General features: G+C 52.7%; 1 protein-coding gene across 1 annotated transcript in view; it reads left to right on the top strand.

The window, feature by feature from the left end:
• The window catches only part of FAM83F (family with sequence similarity 83 member F), a gene marked incomplete at both ends in the record, with an annotated part of 28,110 nt that extends 19,718 nt beyond the window's left edge, over positions 1–8,392 (top strand). Inside the window, 3 exons of the mRNA XM_081059977.1 lie at positions 343–464; positions 1,453–2,114; positions 8,343–8,392. Of these exons, the coding sequence (XP_080916103.1) occupies positions 343–464; positions 1,453–2,114; positions 8,343–8,392 (834 nt within the window). The remainder of the gene's footprint in view (positions 1–342; positions 465–1,452; positions 2,115–8,342) is intronic.
• Positions 8,393–17,795: the final 9,403 nt, after the last annotated feature.

The following is a 17,795-nucleotide window of genomic DNA, read 5'->3' as shown; positions in this document are numbered from 1 at the left end:
TGTATTTTGTCCCAAGCTGCTGAGCCTAAGGAGGCAGCTCTGGGCCAATCCTGGTGTGCTCAGCCTGCAGTCACTGTCAGGCTGTGCTTCTCCTCTGGGGAGCTTTGCGAGCAGGCAGGAACCACCCCGAGCTTGTCCACACCCAAAGCAAGATTTCCTGACTTCCTCCTGCCCTCTAAGTGGGCTTCTCCCTGTAAGGCTATAGGCAGTGGAGTCTGGTGCTGACAGGAGACAGCAGGCAGGGTCTCAGGGACGAGGGGGCTCCCCCTCTAACCACACAGAGACCTGGCTCAGAGCCTTGCAGGCCCCAACCTCAGTGACAGTGCCTTTCTCTTCTCACAGAATATCCGTGTCCGCTCTGTGACGGGCGTTGGCTTCTCTGTGCCCATGGGGAAGGTCAAGGGGACCCTGTCGTCAAAGTTCTTAATGATAGATGGTGAAAAAGTAGCCACTGGGTCTTACAGGTGAGTTGGGCCAGGTCAGGGAAGGGCCCAGGTGGCCTTTTTTCATGGTAATGAATGTTCCTGTTCAGGAAGATGCTGGACTGGAGCCTCGAGTTTGAGGTAAGATCTGATCCGACGGTAAAGCAGAGCCTCCGGCCAGTCCCTTCCCTCAAATTTTGTAGCTACTGGATCATTCCAGAAAGAGAGTCAGTTCTTACAGGACAATAAGCATAGCCTGCCTTTCATGGTCTACAGCAAATGGTTGCATTTTGAGGCTAGTTGTTAGGTGGGACAAGCCGGAAGCAGAATGTCCGAGATCTGGGAAAGAAAGGTGAGGGTGTGGCATGGAAGGCGGTCTCCCAAATTCTGATTCAGAACTAAATTACCAGGAACGTGAGAGACTGTATCTGTGTAGCGTCTGCCTTTTACGAAATAAAATCTAGGTGCAGAAAAGAGACCTGGGCACCTGAAACAATTAATAAGTGGCGCAACTCCTCTTACATGGTTCAAGTACGGGGTTTTGCAGAAACCAAGTGCCCGAGAAAATTCAGGGAAGAGCCAATAAGGAATGGAATGATGTTTACAATAGTAGCAGCTGTAGTAACTACTTATTACACATGTATGTTGTGCCAGCTACTGAGCTGAATGTTTTATACACATTATTTCGCTTGAGCCTCATAATAACTCTGACTGTACAGGGTTGAAAGCAGGCACACAGGGTAGAAACCAGGCCTGGCGTCTCATGTCCTTGCCTTTCACCCACTACCTGCTTTCCGCATTTGAGGCCAAGACCTGGGGTAAAAAGGGGGATTGGGCTCAGTGGAGGGACAGCACCCCAGCACAAAGGCCAGGAGGTGCCTTCCCGGGGCAGCAAGGCGTCTGGCCTTGGTAGGTCATTCTGGGGCGGGGGGCAGTGGGATATTGAGTTGGCCTTGCCGAGGGGCTGCTGGCAGGGTGAGGCCGTCGGCCTGGGCACATGTGTCTTGCTTTTCTGTCCCTATCTTCCCAGGTTCACCTGGAGTTCCTCCCACATAGACAGGAACCTTCTCCTCCTCCTGACAGGGCAGAACGTGGAGCCCTTTGATGTGGAATTCCGGGAGCTGTATGCCATCTCCGACGAGGTGAACTTGAACCAGCAGCTGGGTCTGGGAGGAAGTGCAGGCAGGTTCGGCTTTAACTACTCCTCCACTGTGGCGCGCAAGCTTATCAACCCCAAGTATGCCCTGGTGTCCAGCAGCCGCCACCCACCCGGGGAGATGATGCGCTGGGCCGCCCGGCAGCAGCGGGAGGCTGGCGGCAACCCAGTAGGGCAGGAGGAGAGCAGCGGAGGCAGTGAGTCAGCCCGGCGCCTGGAGAACTTCCTGAATGACCTGGTCACGCTGCCGCAGGTGCTGCCCCCGGTGGAGCAGGATGGCAGGTTGGTCTCTCACCTGCACGTGGACCTGAAGCCCCGAGAGGCACTTGACCGAAATGGCAAGGGAGCAGCTGCCAACGGGGACGCCACCCTGGCCAAGGAGAGCAAGCGCTTTAGCAACAGGTTGTTCAGTCGACGGAACAAAAGGCCAGCAGCGCCCAACGGCATGACCAGCTCCGTGTCCAACGAGTCCCCTGCTGAAGTGAAGTTTATGATGGGGAAGAGGCCCAGCGCCGGCTCCAGTGCCAACGTCTCAGGTGAGCGTTCCGCTCCCCCCACCCCTCAGGCCCAGGACCCCCCAGGCCTCTGGCCCTGATCAGTGAGCTTTGCCTCCTCTGCAGAAAGGCCACTGCTTGCATGGAGAGAGCAGAGCTCTCTGGGGTCTGACAGTCCTCAGGTCCCACTCTGCTCGGTCTGGGGCCAGCCACCGCAGGTCTGAGTTTCCGTTTCCTCTTCTCTAAAAGGGGAGAAGCATGCCTGCGCTGCCCAGCTGTTCTGAGGACATGAGTTGCTGAGAGCAGTGCTGGGTATGGAGTAGTCTGAGAGCTGCCATTACTACTGCTGCAGGCTTGGAAAGTCTTCCCTTTGTAAATGAAGAAACAGGCACAGTGCAGCTGAGTTGTTGCAGGGCTAAGGCTCGACCCCTGCCTCTGAGTATAGGGCCTGTTCTAGCAAAGCTTGTTCCTTGTGGTCAGGATCTAAGCTGGTCAAACACACCCCACCCTCACCTGTGCCCCACTGACGCCCTGACACACTTTTCTTGTTTCTGTTGTAAATAGTTTGACTTGGTTCCTCCCTGTTGTTTATTTGATAAGTGGTGTTTGCCATGCTGCTTGCCTCTGGGAGAGATTGTTCCTGATAGTGTTATCTTTCTGCTGTCTCTCTGGGATCCCCCAGAGGTCCTGGCCTTTATCTCTTTCTCTGAAGCAGTCTCCAGCATGGCCTTTCCGGAGGCTGCTGGTGACAGCCAGGGCTACTGCTGGTACTTTACTCAGATCGGCATCTCCGAGTTGCAAGGATTTCCGTGTTGGGATTTCTCCCTCTGTGTCTGTGGGGCTTTGCTGCAGTGAGCGTGGGCTCCCTGGCTGGTCAGGTAGTGATGACTGGGCCGGAGGACTCCAGGACTCCTGCATTCCCCATAGCCCCGCTTTGCCCTGAGTGAGTGGCTTGAGTGCTTCTGCAGTCCTGCTACAGAGGCTGACACACTCAGCCTGGGCTTCTTCAAGTCAGGACAGGCCTGGGAGTCTCTGGGAATCTGGGCAGAGCAGAAGCACCAGTGGTATGCCTCTGTTTGGCCAGGAAGCATTTATTGAGCATCTTCATGTGTCAGGTCCTTCACTGGGTGCCTTCTCTCCCACTTGGCTCTCACAACAACCTTGGCAGTGGCAGGTGGAAGCTCAGAGAGGTGAATTGAGTGGTCCCGGGCATAGTAAGTGTACTGGGTCCAGGACTCAAACTCAGGCCCCAGCCTGTGTCCCGTCAGGGAGGGGTGGCTGTCCTGGTCCCACTCCCTCTGAGCTCCCTGCCTCCCTCAATACCAGATGCTACTCTGCTCTGCACCTCTTGTTTGGAGGAAGGGTTGCCATGGTGAACATCTGGCAGGGAAGAGATGGGGAGGGGTGAGCCCAACCACAAAGGGGGCCATTTCCCAAGTCCTGATGGAGGTGAAGTGGAAGCTTTCTCTTCAGTCAGCCCCTCACCCTGAGGTGCTGTTTCCATAGAAACAAAAGGCCCATTGTCTTGTCCCTTCCTGCTGCCTTCTGTGAGTCTCTCAGCATCGGGTTCCCCTGCTTGGATGGCTTGGACAGTCACAAGCTGCCACTGCTGCTGCTCTCTGCGTGATTGTTTGCACATGGTGCCCAGGAGCCTCTGCCCTGGAAAGCGCCTCTCCTGAGCTCCCGGAACCCAGAGTGGGCGGGAGAGGAGAGCAAGCTCGAGAGTCATACAAAGTCAGAAGGTCGGAGGAGTGCCCAGTGAGGTCATGCTGGTCCCCTCCACGCTTTAGAAGAAACACAGAGTTGCCTTGACCAGCACTGCCTCTGCCCACCTGAGTAGTCATCCCTTACCTGAGGGCCTAAAAATCAAATCCCTAGGGAGACCTCTCTCCCTGCTGCTCTCTCCCCTCAAAGGCAGGGCAAGAAGCAGGGACTTCTGTACCCAAAAGCCCTTTTTCGTGGCCTCCAACGAGGCTGTCTTAGTGCCTCCGCTCCGGCACTAGGAAGCTAGGACTCTGTGTGCCAGAGGGTCGTGTTCCTGATAGCATGGGGGTCCCCAGAGTTGGCGCTTGGAACTGTCGTCTGGGAAGAGCTCACTTTGCTGCTACCTAAGGGCTCCCATCCAGGCTGCCTGTCCTGCAGTGAACATTCAGACCATCACCAGAACAGCCGTCGACAGAGCTCAGCTCCCAGTACCTTGCTCTCCACACCATGGACACATCCTTTTACCTCCCCAGGCTGTTTCCTGGTCGAGAAGAGGGGGGGGTTGAGCCATGGAGGGATTCCGAGGTCCTTTCGAGCTCTGATTCTGACTCTGTCCTTTCTGTCTCTGCTGCCTTCTTGTCAAGGGAGAGCTTAAGCTGATTGACAGTGTGGGTGCAAGAGCGAGAAGTAGAAAAGCTAAACACTGACAGCCTGTAAAATTGCCTGATAAGAAGAATATAGTTATCAAACACCACGCCACATTTTTGCAAACCCAAGTGTGGTTTTGGTCCTTGGGAGAACCTTCGGAAATTCCTTCCTGTAGGGCTGGGATCCAGCTGCCGCTGATTGGTGGTTTGAAGGCTCACAGCCCCCTCTACTGGTGGAAGCTGAGCACCTTTTCCTTCTGGTATTTTCTCTGGGCTGAGACCCTGCTCCTGTGCTAGGTGCGCTCAGCACCTTTGCAGAGTGTCTATCCTGGAGCTTGGGACAGGCCCTCTGGGGCAGAAATCCCAACTTCAGGGAACAGCTGTCACTGGAGAGCCTTGTTAAAATGCAGTTAAGGGGTCTGGACCCCAGGGCTGGGCTCAGGGAACTGCACTTTAAACAAGTGCCCTGCTCTAGGGGGTCCCAGAGCAGCAGATTACTGTGGTACCCAGACAAGGCCCTGACCTCAGGGCTGCCAGGCTGGGGAAGGACATCCCAGGTGTGGTCCTGAAGCCCCTCCTAACTCCCCCAGGGAAATCACTGAGAAATGGCCAACACTCTTGAACACAGTTAAGAGACGGAAGAAAGGCGCAGACTTTTGCTGAGTCCCTGGCATGTGCTGGGTAGACATGGTTCTAAGTGCTTTCGCACAGAACTTACAACCGCCCTGTCTGATGACATCATTTCACAAACAAGAGGCAAGCCCCTGTGTCCATGGTCACACAGTGAGGAAAAGGCAGCGTGGTCTCCTGCCTCCCAGGGCCTTGCACAAAGCATTAACGCTGTGTCCGGAAAGTAGAGTCGGCAACATTTCCCTACATCTTTAAGGGCTGGAAGGGCCAGAGGCCTGGATATGTGACTGATTCTCCCCCTGCTATCCCACCAGCAGACAGGAAGATGAGAGTGGTCATTTATGCTCCAGAGTGCCTCTGGGTCACTACCTCCCAAGGTCCTCTGGGCCTGTGTTTTTCTTCTCTGAGTTCTTGGAGGTGATTCCAGTGGCAGTTGCTTTTCCAGAACTCTCCTGGGTTCCCCGAATTCATGCATGGATGGGATACCCTGTCTGGCAATGTGCTCAGACTTCCAGTGATGTGGCTCCTGGGCTTGGGGACGTCAGGATTGCCTGTGTCCTCCCTGGAGCTAGAGGTCTTGGATCTCTCTCCTGCAAATCTGGGCCTCTGTCCAGGATAGAAGGTTGGGGACCTGCTTCTGGGGCTCAGAGCTCCATAAGGGACCTGGGGGCCCCCAGTTCCATGGTAAGTGTACTCAAGAGCTGTCTTGGTCAAGGCAGAGTTTCAAAATTCAGTGTCACTCCTGAGGAGTGTGGGTCAGGTCCCAGCTGGTGTTTGGAGGCTGTAGTTCGGTGTTATAAGCTTGAGCACCAATTCCAGCCAGGGGCCCGGTCACTCAGCACAGGTAAAGGGAGCCGAGTGAGTCTCCTCCCAGGGACCGATCCCACTTGGCTCTGGAGAAGAGGCAGGAGTCCTTATTCTCATTGGCAGATGTCACAATCCCCCTGCCATTCTGGTTTCTCCTAGGCCTAGCCAGGACTCAGTCACTATCGGGGTGAGTGACGGTGCATATGGCACCCAGTCAACATCTGTTGATGCTGCGAACGCTGCTGTTGTTGCTCCCTGAAGGAGCTTGCCACTGGCTGTCGTTCATTTTATCCAACCAATGCATGTCTCTGCAGCCTGCTCTGTGTGGGCACTGTTCTAGATTCCTTGTACAGCAGTGAGCAAAACCAGCAGTGGCCCTGCCATTATGGAGTGAATACTGCAGGGAGAGGCCCGGGAGGGCAGTGACCCTTGTATAAAAGGTGACTGGGGAACTCCTCTCTGCCAACGGGGCATTTGGGTGGAGACCTGAATGACCAGAGGGAGAGAGCTGGGTGGACATTCAGGGATGACTCTTCCAGAAAAGGGGAATGTAAAGCCCTGAAACCTGGAGGTCCTTGCCTGGCTGTCACGTCAGTGTCCCCACCTACCTCTCTCCCTGCCCCAGGTCATGCCCTCCCTGCCCCCCCTTTACTGTTTCCTCCCACTGCCCACCCTACTTTCAGCCTCACTCCTGTGTGACCTCCCTTTGAAGTTTGACTTTCTCATAAGCCTCCTCTGGGCACCCTTGCCACACATACTTCATAAAAATATTTTTTTGCTGTTCCTAGATTCTTTCCTGTTAATCTGAGCAGGTCTGATTCGCCTCAGCATCTTGCTGAACACCCACAGTGGTGGGTTCCATCCCTGTGCCCTGAAGGAATGACGAAACACAGAGTTTCTCCTAACAGGGTTTCTCTGCCAGAGGCATAGACATGAATTCTGAGTAGAAAGGGTCTCCCCAGGCTTTCATCCTGCCGTAGCTGAGTGTGAGAGTGGGCACCCCAGCCTTCTCTGGGTGCGCAGGCTTAGGAAGCAGGTTCCTCTGACACCCCAGCCTCAGGCAGAGCCACTTTCACTTACCTGCCTTCAAAATGCTGCTGCCTCTGGGGAGAAACTGGCGTCTGCTCAGTGGGCCAAGCAAATAAAAAGAGCGACTAAGGAGAGGAAGTGGGGGCAGTGTGTCCATTGCAGCAGGGAGGGGACTGTGGGACCACAGAATGTAATCACTTCAGAGCTGCCCCGGAGGCAGCCAGAGCACCACCGAGGAAGATGACCCAGCTCCTTGACCCTTGGCACCTGCAGGGAGGAGAGGGCGCATTCATCGGCTCCCCTTCCACCTCCTCAGAGCTCTGCAGGACTTGTAGGAAGTCCCAAGCAGCGGTTAACGGAGCAGGGCAGGGCGAAGGGTCCCTTGTCTAGTGTCTCTTGCTAATAGCCCAGGAAAAGAGACAGCCGCCACCTTAATTAAATTCACAGCTGAAGTGATATGGGAAGGTGGTGTGAGCATGAGGGAGATGAACTTTGCAGTCTAGAAAGGAACTGGCAGGAAATAACTCAGCACCTTCCGCCTGGGAGAAGGACAGCTTGCACGCCAGGAGGACGTGGGTCCAACGGCTGACGCTGCCCTGGCAGGCCCAGGGTGTCAGCGTGTAGCTCCCCCTTCACTCGATAGGTCTGAGAGCAGGAACCCAACTACAGGAGCCCCTGGCCTTTGCCAGGAATTATAAAGGAAGTGGGAATGGATGGAAGTGGCCTGGGAAGAGCAGAACTGTGTTTCTCCGGCCTGGAGGAACACAGCTTTCTCCCCCTCTTCTTTCCTCTCAATGAAATGTGTTCCCTCCATCCATTTACACTATCTCCCTAAGCGTGTGGTCCCTGCCATGGTGCCTGGCTCCTGGTCAGCCTACTGACCTTACGGAGGCACAAGCTTTTCCTCCTCCAACCTAGGCAGCCTGCATGGTAGAGGAAGCTGTGGTTGGATTTGGAGGATCAGGTTCTGGTGCCAACGGACTCAGGGAGCTGGTGGCGCCCCGTCCTCAGCTGTAAGACAGGGCTGATGATGCCTTTTCAGGGCACAGCCACCCTTGAGGATGACCAGAGAACGACTGTGGTTGTGCTTTGTAGGCTGTTAAGCTGCATAGCTGCAGGGGAGCGGCCTCTTGGCAAGACTTAGAAGTCATTAATTGTGGGTGTTGATTTGGGGTCTGGATCCTTCCCCCCATCTCTCTGAGGTCAGGAGAAGGCAGACCCCTGCATGTCCCCACCAGTGGTGGTCTTGCTGAGGCGGCCAGGACAGAAGAATCTTTCCTTTTGCTTTCCTGGGTGCCCTACTGACCTGTTTCCAGATCAGCAGCTTGGGAGGGGGACAGTGACCCCAGCCCCAAATTAGGGTGTGGGCAGTGCACAGGAGAGGGGGGCTGGAGGCAAGTCCCCTGAGCACTGCACTTACGCCCTCCCCTGCCTGTGTCCCTTGTCTCCACAGGTAAAACAAGTCCCAGTCCTGCCAAGACCAGCAATTGTGTGATTTCCTGAACCGCAGGCCTGCAGTGGGCAGGACCCCTGGATGCCCCGCTGTCCTGTCCTGGGGAGAATACAGGTCAAACCCTGCACCCGTTTGCACATCAGAGCCCTGCTGGCCTCCTACCCAGCAGCCTCCGTCCTAGCCCAGAGACCCTGCATCCCAGCTGTAAGGATCTGCAGCATCTCACGACAATCACACGCCTCCATAAGACCGTCATTGGCCGGGCAGGGTCACTCTTTGTTTACATGAAGTGGAAGCTTGACTAGTGTCCTCTCTCCTTTATGCCCGACTCCCTCCCTCCACTGGGCCAGCCTTGCCCTGCAGAGCCCCAGATGGGGTGAGCCCATATCTTTTTATACATTAATGTGATAAGATCTCCAAGGCAGCCCCAGCCCCCTGACTTCTCCTTCCCTGGGCTCCCTGGTGCTTCTGGTCCCCCGGCAGTTTTGGTGGAATAAAAGGGAAGAGACTGCTCTGAGCCAGGGACCCAGTCTTGCCCTGGCCTCTGATAGCTGGGACGCTGATTGATGTGTCCTTGTTGGCTGGGTCCCTGCAGGCTCCTGCACTAGACTCTGAATGGGATGAAAGGAAGCCCTCCCCCCGCCACTGGAAGCCAGTGGCAGGACTTGACACACCTCTTTGAGAGCCCTTGTCCTAAGGTCTCCTTTCCCTCAGTCTGCACCATCTTGGTACTTTTCGCCACAGGAGTCTAGGCCTCTTTGGCTATTGTCCGCTGCAACCAGTATGGGGGTTCTTCTAGTGCCTTTACCTGGAGCCACTCCTCCCCAGTAATGTGCCTTGATTTGCAGTCCACAGCAGGAAAAGAAAGCTTGGCCAACAGGTAGGTTCAGGTCGTGTGTTTGCCTTTTTTTCCACCCCCGAGATGACCCTTGGTTTCCTTCACCAGCCAGGACTTATACCCCTTCTCTAGTTACGTTTCAGCCAAAGACCAGCCTTAGCCTCCTGCCAAAAGTAGCCTCCCCAAAGGGCCTGATTGCCACTATGTCAGGCCAGGAGACCAGCCTAAAATTGCACACTGCCCCCACCCAGCTTGTGTGACTGGCAGGCAGAGGTGGGGGGCGGTTCTGAAGAGAAAGTTCGCGAGTACACATTGGAGAAATTGCCGAACTGCAGGCTCTGTGAGCAGGCCCCCTCGGGCAGCAGGCAACATGCTGGGGCTCAGAGCCCTGCTGTGAACACACCAGGCAGCAGCCTGTCTCAGCCTCTCAATTCTGAACCAAACTCTTGTCCTCCTATTTCTCCTTCTGCAAAACCTGGGGCACCAGCAGCGCCTGGGGGAGGGGCCCAGATGTCTGAGGCCGCTGGTTTGAGGGGAGCCTGGCTGTGCTGAGGTGAACCGGATGTTCCTTGAGGAGCAGGAAGTGGGACAGCATACTGCAGTTCTTGGAAAAGAATCGGGGGTGGGAGGGTGAACCTGGTTCCCGGGGTTCCTCTGCTTATCCTGAGGTAGCTTCTAGGATGTTGGGGGGTGGGGTAAGGGACCCTGACCAATCTCCCTGAGACTTTGTGAGGATTAAACATTTTCTGGGAAGTGCTTCCTTAGGCACCAAGGCCTGGCAATGTGGCACATGCTTGCTCTGGAGGGAAGGAAGGGGGTGGAAGGCCGGGGTGGGCGGGGGGAGGGGGAAGGGTTACATCTCAGCTCCAAGCCCTCCCCTTGATGGTGTGGGACACTAGGTGGGTAAATTGCAGGAAGGGAAAGAGGAAAGTGGGCACCTCTGGGGATGGGGAGAAGGCGAGGGAGGGACCAGCTCCTAAGCAATTCTGTGAGGGCTTCTAGTGCCTCCCCTTGCTGGAAAAGCAGGCCTCTGTCCCCCTTCTTTTCTCCTCCCCCGAAACAGGGCCGGTTTTCTCCCTGTTCTGACCGGTAGGACGTTACAAGTCTGCAGCCTTGAGCCAGGCCTGCTGTCCTGCCCCAGTTTCTCCATGTGCCCAGATGGGGTTAGTCTCACTTCCTCCATAGAAACGAAGTGAGTGGGAGACCATGTGCTGAAGAAAAAGCCACGCAGTGGAATGGGAAGAGTGCTGGCCTGAGACTCATCTCCCCCTGCGGTCCGTCTCCTCATCCCCTCACAGAGGCTTGCATAAGATGGCCTCTGACCCCCCTCTCGCCCTGAGATGCCCTTGAAGAGATGGTAGTCTGAAGATTGCTGAGGATCTTCAAGTCCTAAAATGCGGTCCTAATGTTTGCTTGTCGGCCTGAGCTCCCGCCCACTCCTTTCTGCCTCTTGGCTTCTCAGTCTGTAGTACATCTGCCCTGTCTTCCAGCACTTGCACACATTTCGTGAAACATTCTCTCCCATCAAATCTCGAGGGTACATCTGGCCTTCCCAGTTGGATGGCAAGTTCAAGGGCGGATCATGTCCTTGGTTCGTCTGCAGCAGCTTGCCCAGGCTGGTAGTGTCGGAAGGGCAGGGGAGGAACAGATGAGAGCACACAGTGCGGAGCCTGGCTTTGCTGCCCCCACCCACCACCACTAACAAGCTGCCCACTTTTTGAGTGGCCCCTGCGGGGTGAGTGTCAACTGGTCCAGCTGCTTGGAAGGCTGACCTCCCATGAGCAGAAGCACCTGAGGGCTGAGCCCCGGGGCTGCTGCCCCATGGGGGCAGGAAGCACAAGGCTCCTGCACAGGGTTGGGAGGCTTTCTCTGGAGATTTGGCAAAAATTCCTGGTCTCCTTTGTCAGGTATGTCCTCAGGTATGGTTAGTTCTATCTCTGATCCCTCAAGGGCGCTTTCGAGAGCCTCTGCTAACACCAAGGCCCTCTGCCTATATCGAACTTCATAGAAAGTCTACAGCGAACAGGTGTTCTTGACATGTGGAGAGAATGGGCCTTTTTTTTTAATGATGTTTTTCGCTTTTTAATTTACTGAGCACCTACTATATGCCAGTCACTGTGCCTGGTGCTTTAGTCGCCTGCTAGTTGCAAACTAAGAAAAGCTCAGGAAAGACCACTTAAGAAAGTTAACACAAAGTTTTCTTATGTATTTGGGGACTGAGCCTCACGAAGTTGTGTGATGAGCAGTGGTTTCCATTTTTCAGATGAGGAGGTACAGGAGCCCTCTGCCAGAGTCTGACATCTCCTAAAATGCACATCTAGCTCAGGGTTTCTCACCTTCAACACTAGTGACACTTTGAAGCCACTGAGTTCTCTGTTGGGGGAGGGGCCGACCACATTATAGGATGTTGGTAGCACCTCTGGCCTCTACCTACTAGTAAATGCCAGTAGCACCCCTCCAGATGAGACAACCAAAAATGTCTCCAGATGTTGCCAAATGTCCCCCAGGGGGTCAAATCACCCCAGGGGAGAAGGACTGCATCCCGAAGACCCACAGAGCGCATTCATGTGCTTACTCCCCCGTAAAACGGTGCTTTGGCCCGGAGAGGTTGACTGACTTGCCAACGATTGTGCTTTCTGTGTTCAGCATAATAGCACTTTCCATCTTTGTTCTAGTTACCTTGTTAGCTCTGCACTGCCTTGTACTCTCCGAGACAGGTGCACACACCTGCCTTACTTCACTCAGCGTCATGTCACGTTTCCTCCCAATCTGTTCCCCTTCCTCAGTCTCCATGAAGTCTTGCACAGAAAGCACCATGGGACACACCTGTCTGTCCACCTCAAAACGCAGCCGGGGCTGACAGAACAGAGCCTGCCATGCTCCTCAAGTCAGGCCAGGTGGAAGTTGCGAGCTGGAGTGTCACAACCACACGGAGTGATGACTGACAAACCCCCTCAGCAGCTAATTAGCCCTGCCGTGCACCGTGGATGTAGTTTATCATGGCTGCACACCACAGTTAATCTCCCCGCCTAGAGAACCCAGCGGCTGTCGCCGTGATCGTCTGTACTGCTGTTTTGGTGGCAGGAGCTTTGATGCAGAACAGGTACCCTGGGCTCAGTGAGCTGAGCCCAACCAAGTTTGAGAGGATGTCCACCTTAGAAAAAGTTGAGAGGTGACAGGTGCAGACATGAGAGTGTTCTTAGGCTGAGTAATCCCTAGGTCAGCCAGAAGGAAGGTCTTGAGAAGTTAGGCAGGTCTGAGCTTCTCACCCCGCCCCTGCGAACCTTTGCCTTTCCAGCTATGGACTGGGAAGGCCCTGCTTCCTGACACCCTCTCTGGCAGCATGTACTGCCACCTGGCACAATAGGTACCAGGGATTCCTGAGCCTGGAGACCTGTATCTGCATAACACTTATTCGTTAAAGGTTTAAAAACTTGACAGTCACTCGATAGACTAAGTCAGACCAATCGACGTGGCTGGTATTGGAGGCTCCAGAATTGATCAGGACCCTTACATCTTGTTCCTGACTTCTGAGACTCCATGGCAGCCAAACAAGATTCTGCTCTTTGCTATTTAATTCCTTAAGGACTGGGTTTATTGAAAGCTCCCTGATCAAATCCTTTCCTCTGGGAAAGCTCCTGTCAGTGTGTGTCCTCAGTGGACAGTCTTCAGCTTCCCGTCACTCAAGACCGTGCGGGCCCAGGTCTCCAGGCCTCTGGCTGCTCAGGGATGACACTGTCTGTGCACTGTCTTTCCAAAGGCTAACAAAAGCAGGGGAGGAAGAGCTAGACCTTGAAGTGAGGAAATTTGTCCGAAGTCACCCAACAAGTCATTGGAAGGGCTAGAATCTGGTTATCTAGACCCTCCTAGAGCATAGTCATGTGGCCTCTCCAAGTGACAGCCAGCTGGAGACAAGTTTTCATCAGAAAAATGACTAGAAGTTAGGCGTTGTCTGCAACCTCTAGAAAGCAGCTCCAGGAACAGATGCCCACATCATAGGAGACCGGCTAGGACCTGCCATGGAAACCTGCAAGTGCCTGGGAAGCCTAGAGTAGAAAAGGCAAGAACAGGTAGCATGCCTGCAGCGGCCACGGACCCCTGGGCACAAGGGAAAAAGCTCGTCCTGTGCTAAGAACCAAGAACCGTGCCCCATGTCATTTCCTGTGAGCAGCTTGGACTCCCTGGCTCATCTCTTCTGGAAGGTCTTGGACAAGGAAGGGCACTTCCCCACAGTGTTATTCATTTGCTCTTTCACTGGATGTTTTCTGTGCACTCGGTCTGGGGAGGCATGGTGAGCAAGGAAGGCCCTGGTGGTGCTGGTGGATTTAGGGCCGTGTGGGGGCATGCCACTTGCTGTGATCTTAGCTGAGGCGTGTGATGGCGAGAGGACAATTCAGAATGGGGAGGCTGTGGGGAGTAAAGCACTTAGCACAGTGACATCATAGGAGCTTGATAACTGGCATGCTTCCTATGCTATGTTATATCTGGTGCTTTATTATTTTCTTCTTGGGACATTCTCTCCCGGCTTCTCTCCCTTGCTCTGTCTCTATATATCTGCCAGTTTCATGTTAAGTAGTTGCCACACAAGACTAAATGTCCGTCTACATGGAGGAAGTTTTGAGGTCTAGGTTTTGAAAGAAGGTGGAGAAAATCTGCCATCAATGCCATGTGTGAGCTGCTCTGCCTGACATGGCCCCGCGTTCACGTGGTGTGTGCCCATCCCCACCTTGGCTCCGTGAGTTTGTTGGTTCTGGGAGTGGCAGAGGGTCACGGTTTTATCTGGCTGTGCAAAAGTCCCACAACTGTTCTTGATACATAGTTTTAGGTGAAATTAATATTAGTTTGGAGAATCCTTTGTATATAAAAAAGAAACCCAAAACAAAGAACGGCACATTTGGAAATCCTGCTAATCTGCACCAAGCCACTAGACTTCCCAAACCAGTCCTGTATCCTCTGTGCAGAATCCAGCTGGCCTAGGAGGAGCGCTCGGTTGATTTCTTAGGGGTGCACGGGGCTGAATCCACCGTGGTGAAATGCTGACACCTTGTGGCCAGCGGATGGCACATTTTCCTCCTCTTCCTGGTAAGAAGTCAGTCAGATGGCAGAGGCCACGAGGTTGGCCAACTTTCTCTCTAAAGGGCCAGATAGTGAGCATTCTAGCCTTTGCAGACATGCAGAGTCTGTCACAGCTACTGCTGCTGTAACACTAAACAGCCACAGTGTGTAAGCCAGTGGGCGTGGCTGCGTGCCAGTGAAACTGTGAACACTGAAACATGAATGTCAGTGTAATTTGCACGTCACAAAATATTTTAATTTTTTCGACCATTTAAAAATGTAAAAACTATTCTTAGCCCATGGTCTGTACAAATACAGACAGTAGCTGGATTTGGCCTGAGAGCCCTGGTTTGCTGACCCCCGGCCCAGAACACCTTTCCTCCGTGCTCCCAACACTAGCTCCCACTGTCACACCTGGGATCCTTGCTTTGTCATTGTGCTGTCACGAGGAACCCCTAACCCTCCTCCTCCAACCAGACAGTTGTCACTAAACCCTCTTCTTAATAGAAATTCTGGAGTTTGCCTTTGTTCTCACCTATTTCATAAGTTTACATAAGTATCCATCAGGTGCCCAGCCAGTGCTTTTGCTAGGCCACAAAAGAACCTGGAGTTTTAACCAACATGTATTTAATATTTGCTTTTATCCATTCATTCATTTGTTCAAATAAACATTGAGAACTTAACTGTGTCCCAGGCACTGTAATAAGACAGACCTCAAAACATTAATGACTTGGTTGGGAATATGGACCTGGGGCGGGCAGTGTTATGATGGGGAACATAGGGATTGTGGAATCCCAAAGGAGACACTAAACTCAACCTGGAAGTGGAGGTCAGAGAAGACTTCCTGGAGGAGGAGGTGATCTCTGAGCTGACATCTGAGGAATGAATAGGGGTGGGGAGAATGAGGCAAGGCTTTCCAGGGAAAGAAAGGTCCAGAGCCTAGAAAGACCTCTTTCAATAGAATTATAAGGCATAATGAAGATTCAGATACAGTATCAGTGCTCAAGCCCTCCCAGTCTGGTAAGTGAGACAGGCTCTCACAAGCTTTTAAGATTGTGGAGAGAGATTTAAAGAAGTTTCCTTGCTGGCCTTGTAGGACTGGTTATCAGGGAGCCTCAAGAAGGTAAACTCTGAAGATTATCCATATCTCCATGGCCAGGCTGGGGGTGGGTCGGACTCCACACAAGGTACTGGAGAGAATCTAAGGGGAAGAGAGATGTGATCCTGGCTTCTCTGCTCCAGAAGCCCCTTGGAGGAGGAGCTTGAACTGAGCTTTGAAGAAATTGTAGACACAGGCACAGGAGAAGGGGGAAAGGGCATCCTAGGCGGTAGAAGGTGCCTCTGCAAACTTAGTGAGGAAGGAATGGTGGCCCAGATGAGGGCCTCCAGGAAGTCCTGAGGTTTCCCCAGGAGGGAACGGTCCACTGTGTAGATCGCACAACACCACCCACCGGACTTTTTCTCAACTCCGCCAATTAAAAACATGACCTTGCAGAGTTACTTAACCTCTCTCTGCCTTAGATTCCTCATCTGTATCTACTTCATAAAGTTATAAGGATTGAGTAAGTTAATACATACAAAATTCTGAGAACTGTGCCTGCACTATGGCCAGCTTCCTGGTCATGCAACCTGCACTGAAGGCAAAGGGGCCCATGTTTGTTTAATGCTCTGCTGTTGCTGTCTTGACAGTCTTAATAATTTTGGGAAAAAAGTGCCCCATGCTTTCATTTTTGATGGCTGCAAATTATGTAGCTGGTCCTGCCTGGCATAGCATGTGCTTATAAACTTTAGCTTTTATCATGATCTTAGAGTCTAGAATAACAAATCTGATTCAATATATTCATTTTAGAAATGAGGACTCTGAAGCTCAGGTCTGCAGAAGGCAGAGATGGAGAGGTGAAAATCTCAATGTTAGAGGTGAAGGCAGGACAATGACCCAGCTCCCCACCCCACCTCGACACCCCCAGAAGGCAACATAAGGAGAGAAGAGAAAGAGGTGGTATGAAAAAGGGCATGAACAGTTGTAGAGGTAGGAGGGAAGCTGGTTATTTTGGGGAAGCCAAGAGAAGATTCTCAGAGTGAAACGTAGTGGGGAAGCCATGGAAACAAGAACTGAGAAAGTCTTTTGAATCTTGGCCACCAACACGTTACACTCGTAGATGAGCTCAGAGAAATGAGTTTCAGTAGAGAGTTAGGGCTAGAAGCCAAGTTTAAGGAATGAGGGAGCACCAGTGTTGGAGGTGGCCACAGGTCATTATTTAAAAAGCTAAGAACAGGAAATAGAGGAAAAAGGGGAAGGAAAGAAGGGAGGCAGGGAGGGAAAAAAAGAAGGAAGGAGAAAGGGAGGAAAGGAAGCAGAAAAGGAAAGGGTCTATTTTGATGAGGGCAGGAAGAGAGCCAAATCCCAATTAGGAAGTGGAGGAAGTACCATTGGAGGAAGTAATTTAACTTGGAAGAGTGCACCACTGTCCCTGAGTCTGTAGGGAAAAGAACACGAGTTGAGCTCCTAAAGAGTATGTTCAGTGAGATGCTGGACGTCTCCCCAGCAGGACTGTGGTGTTCTTGAAACACCTCAGCGGCAACATAGCAACATGGAAAAGAGTTTACTCTGGAGTCAGACTGCCTGGGTTCAACTGCAAGGTTATTACCATGAAGACTTGGGGCAAGTTAAGTGCCTCAGTTTCCCTATCTGGAAAATGGGAATAACAACATTTGTTGTGAAGATTAACTGCTGGGATCCATGTAAAGCCCTTAGCACAGTGTTTGTCACACAGCAAGTATTCACGAAAGGGTAGCTAGCTATTATTAATAGCCACCTCTCCTTGTTCTCTTGTGAACCTCCTGTGGGTCTAGCATTGGCCAGCACACAGGAGGGGTCCAGCGTTTGCTGCTTTTCAGGAAGTGTGGTCATAAGAAATGAAAGGTGATTTAGAAGTGGCACGGCATCTGTTCACAAAGGCTTTGTTGCACAATAAATGCTACCAAACATGTAACATGTCCTCTGTAATCAGCACCCTCTAGAAAGTTTCCCTCCCCCACTGCTCTTGGCCTTGGCTGTGGCCACACCCACTGCCCAAGTGAGCATGATCAGCTGTCAGCTGTCCTCTTGTCTTTTGGATTAGGTTCCTTTGCAGTGATCTTCCCATGGTTATAAGTTTGGAGAATTGAAGAATGCTTTACAAACACAAATGTCTCATAGCAATGAGAGGCCAGTGCAAAGGGTCGAGGGATTTTTCCTGTGCCACAGAAATCAGAGCTGGAGCAGATCCAGCTGGCTATGTCACCTCAAGCTTGTGGGTCATTGCAGAATCATTCTCAGAAATTTCCGTTGCCTTGGATTTTATCCAGGCCAATGCAATGTGTTCAGGGATCACAGAACACCCTCTCAAGGGAAAAAAGGAAGGCCTATTGCTTGGACTGGCTTAGAGCACTTTTGGTATCCATCCAAGGCAGCTATCACTCATTAAATCTGCCTTCCCCTCCAGCAAAAAGCCAGCTGCATAGAACACCACATACAGAGCTCTAAGAATAGTAGAGTGCTCCAAGAACATACTGCACTT

The sequence above is a fragment of the Rhinolophus hipposideros genome, assembly GCF_964194185.1.
Source record: "Rhinolophus hipposideros genome assembly, chromosome: 9".
NCBI classification, from domain to species: domain Eukaryota; kingdom Metazoa; phylum Chordata; class Mammalia; order Chiroptera; family Rhinolophidae; genus Rhinolophus; species Rhinolophus hipposideros.
Note: the sequence above shows the minus strand (reverse complement) of the source record. Positions and strands in the feature narration are given on the sequence as shown.